The sequence below is a fragment of the Pseudoliparis swirei genome, unplaced genomic scaffold, assembly GCF_029220125.1.
Source record: "Pseudoliparis swirei isolate HS2019 ecotype Mariana Trench unplaced genomic scaffold, NWPU_hadal_v1 hadal_34, whole genome shotgun sequence".
In the NCBI taxonomy this organism is placed as follows: Eukaryota; Metazoa; Chordata; class Actinopteri; order Perciformes; family Liparidae; genus Pseudoliparis; species Pseudoliparis swirei.
The window spans coordinates 21190-27791 of NW_026613270.1; the positions used below are offsets into that span (position 1 = coordinate 21190).

Here is a 6602-nt window from a genome sequence, read left to right on the forward strand (position 1 = left end):
TCCAGACCTGCTGCTCAGAAGGAACCTCTTCTTTAACCACCAACAGCTGCTGGACGTCTGTGGAGAATAGTAACATACAGTTATACATCTTATGAATCTGTTATTTATTCAAGAAGTATATCACTGACAAATCTGTGAATTAGTTGTGTATGAGAGAGGCATGACCTCTAAATAAAAAGAACATTACATATCATGGAGCAGATGCTTTTATCCAAATCGACTAACAATAAGTGAATTTAACCACGAGTATAAACTCAGAACAACAATAAAGTAAAATTTCTTCAAGAAAGTCAAACTACAAAAATACCATAAGTAATACTAGAGATGCTCCGATCAGGTTTTTTGGTGCCGATCACGGAAATCAGTATCTGCCGATCCGATAATACCGATCACGGTGTCGATTGAAGCATTCTATTTATTGTGTAGCATTATTGCCTGGGACTATGAGGAAATACATATATATAAAGCACCTTAACCCTTCAAAAACGAAGCATATTTATACAAGGTTTAGTCGGAAAAGATGTGTTTTTAATTTTCAGCGGAAGATGAAGAGACTTTCTGCTGTCCTGATGTCATGTGAGCAAATGACAGCGCCGAGGGAATTAGTGTACAGAGATAAGAGGGGACCCAGGACAGAGCCTTGAGGGACCCCAGTAGTGAGAGGAAGAGGAGGGGACCCAGGACGGAGCCTTGTGGGACCCCAGTAGTGAGAGGAAGGGGAGGGGACCCAGGACGGAGCATTGTGGGACCCCAGTAGTGAGAGGAAGGGGAGGGGACCCAGGACGGAGCCTTGAGGGACCCCAGTAGTGAGAGGGCAAGGTTCAGACACAGATCCTCTCCAAGTTACCCGGTAAGTGCAGTCGTTGAGGTAGGATGGTGTTAAAGTAACATTATGTAACAATTGTACCTTAAAATAACAGCTTGAATTTTTTTTTGCCGCTACAATGACTTAATATGGCGATTTGCGTCTCCGCCATTGCCATCGGGGGTCTGTGGGGAAATAACTCCGCTATGTAAGATTCTGGAGCCGCCCGCTCCGGGGCGGATGGACTTCGACCTGCTTTCCGGCAGTGATTACGCAATGTCATATAGTGCCAGTCCACGCTCGCAGCTACAGTATAAGGGTAGCTTTTTTATGTAGCTTTTTGGTGTTGTCAACAATATTGTATTTGATCACACGTACTCCACATTCAAACATTTAGAAAACAACGTATATAGGCTGAAAACGCGATCGGTATTTCATCTAAACTAAATGTTGTCATTCTTTTGGTTATGTTGTAACAATTCGCCCTTAGCAACTCAATCAAGGGGAAAAGGTACAATACGCTAAAAAAAAGAATGGGCGAATCTGTGAATTCTGGTGTTAACTCTCTCTGCTCAAATGGTCGTAAAAGAAAAACACACAATCGATATGCGGAAACCCAAATGTTATTATATTAAATCAAATTCAATGCATCGGCAAGCCCCCAAAATGAACACATACACTACAACCAATCAAATCCACTCAAAACGAAGTATAATCCCCGGATCCCGACAGTCCCCAAAGTCTTTGCAGTCCCCCCAAACAAAAGTAAATGACTGCACGCCCACACACACCCCCTCCCCCCAAAAGCCGACAAACAGCTGACCGACCAGGCGGAAACGTGGCGAGGCGTCGCGTTCAATCCCCGCGCTACTTAACCCTAGTCCGGTCGGTGCTGGCCCAGTTCACAGTGTTCCTGCGCAGTCTTCGTATTAGTGATCCCGCCCGTTGGTATAAATCCAAAATAGAAACAGTCGCCGGATTGCTTCTACCGGGCTGCATCTATCGTAACTGGGTATTTACGACACTGAAATAAACGTTAAATACCTCAAAAACTGAAGGGGGCGCTAAAGGGGAAAAACTACATAATGGGTCTTTAATCTTAATCTGATTTATTGAAAGGACCGTAATGTCTAGGTTCCAGCAAAACATCAGAAGAGACGGCACTTTGCCTGTGAGGAGAGAGAGATATTGTGTCTGCAGCTCAAGGGCAGCTACACGCCTGACAGTATTCAACCTTCACACATGTTATCAGTATTTACACATACCAAGAGGGGGCACAGCCAACAGACAGCCCCCACCCGGGGGTAAGAGTGAATTCTCATGAGAAGACAAGAGTCAAGGAGATCTCAGGGGGGGTGGGATATGTACCTGTGACGAGATCTGTTTATTAAAGACTGAATCTTAAGTTGGGGGAGAGTGTGGGTTTCTGGGCCTCGACTTGTGTTGAGGAGAGCTCCCCGTGTGATTGCAATCGCAGGTGAGCATTTGTACTTTGCTTTTGATCAGTGAATAAACGTCTCCCTAAAGGAGAGAACTACAGCAGACTCGTATTATTGTAGAAGCTCTTCCAGGCTGCCAATTCTGAATTCCGATACAATGGGAAGAGGGAGAGTGCAGTGCCTGAGATACCAGGTCATGAAGGGAGGAAATAAGGATCTGGTGGTTCAATGTGTCAAATGCTAAAGAAAGGTCTACAGCAGGGGTGTCAAATTCATTTTCACCGTGGGTCACATCAGGCTGCCCTCAAAGGGTTGGTTGTAACTGTAACACGGTATTTAAGTGTACTTATATAAATTAGGGCTGTGAAACGATTACAATTTTTAGTCGGGTTAATCACAGGTTTTTGTGGATTAATCATGATTAATCACATATTACCGATATTCTCGGTATATTTTGTGAGAACATAGAGATTTATGACAAAAGACGGATATATACATGTATACATTCTTCTATACAATGGTGCTGCAACTCAGCAGTTATTTAGCAGTTTTCTTCCATATGGAACATTAATACATCTTCATCCTAAACAGAATGTTTAACCCTCCTGTTACCTTTCGGGTCAATTTGACCCCATTCAATGTTTAATGTCGGTGTTCTTTGGGGTCAATTTGACCCCAGGCTGTTTCACTGTGTCAAACATATAAGAAATATCAACTTTTTTATTTATTTAAAGGGATATTTAGGTAGTCAACAAACAAACATAAAGTACCTCACACTTAAACTTGGGAAGCAATATTAATTCTAATAATTTTCTGGAGGTTTTAATTGCTGGGGTCAAATTGACCCCGAGGGTAAAATATGTTAGTAAATGTGAAGGTAACAGGAGGGTTAAACAGAACATTTGTCTCTTGTTTGTCAGCCATTAACTCCACCATGATACAATCTAAAGGCCTCTAGTCTTCCTCTAGCAGCTGCTGAGGCAAACTGACTGTGTGGGTTTTCGTCATGAACTGGGCCGTGATGAAAGGGACGGCGGGGACACCGCTGCAAAGCTGAAACCTCACCGGCCGGACAGGTGGACAGATTGACAAGTGACTTTTGTTTGCTCGGTCCGATGCGCGCGGAGCTCTGTGGCGGGCGAGGCGGAGATCGATAAGTGTTAGCCAGCGAAGAGACAGAAATGACATGCTGCTGTGGAGATCGATCAACAACAGACGTTTAGTTTAATAAAAGAACAAAGACGTGCTCTAGAGAACATGTCAGGGGGCGGGCCAATCTTTTTAATGTCATGCGATCTACCAACACTCGACTGGCAGGTCGCGATCGACGTGTTGAGACCCTGATCTACAGGAAGTAAAAGTCGTAACAAGGTTTCCGAAGGTGACCCTGCGGAAGGATCATTACCGATGAACAGACCGTCTGCATGAGAGCGGACAGAGTTCAGATTGAAGTGGTGTATTGGAAGCTCATTTTGCAAGTGACTTTTTTTTCGTCCCGACGACCAACAACAGACGGATTGGAAGCTCATTCTGCGCATGCGTTAAAAAAAACAAAACTAGTTAAACCTGTAATTGAATTAACGCGTTATTTTTCACAGCACTAATATAAATGTATAAATATTAGAGATGCACGATCAGGTTTTTTGTTGCCAATCACCGATCACTGAAATTAGTATCTGCTGATCCGATAAAACGGATCACGGTGTCGATTGAAGCATTCTATTTATTGTGTAGCATTATTGCCTAGGACTATGAGGAAATACATATATAAAGCACCTCAAACATTAAAGAAATTACCGATTTCTTTCAACATTTAGGACTTTTAATTTGAAAAATCTCTGAATTGCGACAGTAAAAATGTTTGATTGCCAGGCTAGGGGAAGTCAGAGAAGTCATGAACACATCTGCATCAGTCATTTCAAATAATCAGAAATGTGCTTTAAAGCCCCACTATGTAGCTTTTCCCTTTTAGCGCCCCCTACAGGTTTTTAACGTTTACTTCAGTGTCGTAAATACCCAGTTGCGATAGACGCAGCCTCGCATACACTTGTATTGAGTTGGGATCATGTGTTGTCCTGTATTATAATATTATTATTATTTGTACGTGTCACGGGTTATAAAAGGTGACGAGGGGGAGCTGACGCGAGGGTTTATTTGTCTGGAGCGCGCTGACAGGCGGCGGACTCAGAACGGCAGCAATCCGGCGACTGTTTCTATTTTGGATTCATACCAACGGGCGGGATCACGAATAGAAGACTGCGCAGGAACACTGTGAACAGGCCCAGCACCTACCGGACTAGGGTGAAGTAGCGCGGGGATTGAACGCGGCGCCTCGCACACATTTCCGCCTGGTCGATCAGCTGTTTGCCGGCTTTTTGGCAGCGTGCAGTCATTACTTTTGTTTTGGGGGACTGCAAATGTAGAGTACGTGTGATCGAATACAATATTGTTGACAACACCAAAAGCTACATAAAAAGCTACCCTTATACTGGAGCTGCGGCGTGGGTGGCACTTTTGACGTGCGTAATCACTGCCAGAAAGCAGGTGAAGTACATCCGCCGGATGGAGCGGGCGGCTCCAAAATCTTACATAGCGGAGTTATTTCCCCACAGACCCCCGATGGCAATAGCGGAGACGCAAATCGTCATATTAAAAGTCATTGTAGCGGCACCATTTTTTCAAGCTGTTATTTTAAGGTACAAAAGTTACATAGTGTTGCTTTAACATACAAAAGTCTGACTTTTATAAACTCTTCCTTGCGACAGTAAACAGGTTTTAATTTTAGCATAATTTAAACTAAATCTTAGAAACAATCTATAAAGATACAAAATCAATTAATTGTTTCCTTTTATATGCTCGTGTATGATTTGTCGACATCTTATTTTGAAAAACGGATGTTGTTTCACGTGGTTCTTTCCGCTAACTTTATCAAAACCCTCGCGCGCTCCCGATCGATGCGTTTACCGTGAACATCAGTCTATAGGGGCTCAGAAATGTAAGTGTCGGCTGAGTTGACCGCAGTCTCCACGTGCAGACCCCGTACCACGCGGCCTGGAGACCCGGAACAACGAAGAAGCACCCACCTGATGCGTGTCGCTCGTGTTCTCTGAGCGGAGACACGGTGTCCTCATAAGCTGCTGTCAATGTGTCCAACAGCCCAGAAGACTCTTCAACGGCCGCGTGGACTCGCTGCTTCACCAACAGCCTCATCTTTTCTCCCGGAGACACGGAGACCGACACCGGAGGCTCGTCGGACTCCATCTTTGAACGACGCATGCGCAGTTGGATGTAGTGCATGATGGAAACGCCTCGCTGTCGTCACGGAGAGCTGATTGGCTCTTAGATTTGACCACAAACGCCACGATATATACACAATATGCTGTCATGTTGTCATGGTAACGGGATGTATTCAAGCCCTCCAGTCTCCCACACTCAAGCTCTTAGCAGGTGACGTCAGTGAGCCTTTGAGGCAGGCACGTGCACAGATAGAGCCCTAGTGGTGCTCAAGCACCAGCCCCTTTGCCCTGGATGAGAAAAGTGCCCTTTTTCCTGGAGACACATTTTTTTCATTCATCCGTATTTAAGAATAAAAGTTACTCTCTCGGTCATCAAGTCCCCCCAAATGTGTTTTAATATCCGACGGGGCATTTATTTGAGTTAGTGAGAATTTCACCCCGACCCGCTCCGCGACGCTCACGAGCCCCCCCTCCTCTCCCTCCCCCCGCCGCGCCCCCCCCTCCTCCTCCACTTCCTCCTCCGCGCAGTGCTCCTCGCGCCACAAAACGGCTGCACCTCCTTCTCCTCTGACCCGCAGCATCAGACACACAGGTCATGACGGTGTTTGTCCCCTGACGTTGTTTTGTGATAAATCAACCACAACATTAGCGCTGCTGAAAACATGACGTCACAACTGGTCCGACGTTTCCTACAAAAATAAATAAACAAAAACTCACGAAATCCATGATTTCAAAGCCTCGTCCAGCGGTTTACTGACGTTAGTTATGTTTAGAGAATAGAGAGGGAGAAAGAGGAGAGAGAGAAGAGAGAGGAGAGAGAGAGATAGAGAGAGAGAAGAGAGAGAGGAGAGAGTTAAAAAATCATACGGCCTCTCTTGTTCAGAGGGCCGGGCCAAATGTGGAGGCGGGCCGTATCCGGTCCGGGGGCCTTAGTTTGAGGACCACTGCTCTTGGATGTTGATGTCTATCAATATCGCTCATTTTGAAAATGACGTAATAGGGCAATACGGATCTGTATCAGACCAGCGAGTAGGGCAATACGTGGCTGGCATGACGACCCGTTAGCCAATCAGAACGCTTGTACTGTTGTTGCTATATAATAATTCATCTTTATTCATAAAG

The 6602-nt window shown here is 45.0% G+C and overlaps 1 protein-coding gene across 1 annotated transcript in view; it reads right to left on the reverse strand.

Moving 5' to 3' along the window:
* The window catches only part of LOC130191308 (glutamic acid-rich protein-like), a gene marked incomplete at its 3' end in the record, with an annotated part of 7467 nt that extends 1926 nt beyond the window's left edge, over positions 1–5541 (reverse strand). Inside the window, exon 1 of the mRNA XM_056411003.1 lies at positions 5328–5541. Within this exon, the coding sequence (XP_056266978.1) occupies positions 5328–5541 (214 nt within the window). The remainder of the gene's footprint in view (positions 1–5327) is intronic.
* Positions 5542–6602: the final 1061 nt, after the last annotated feature.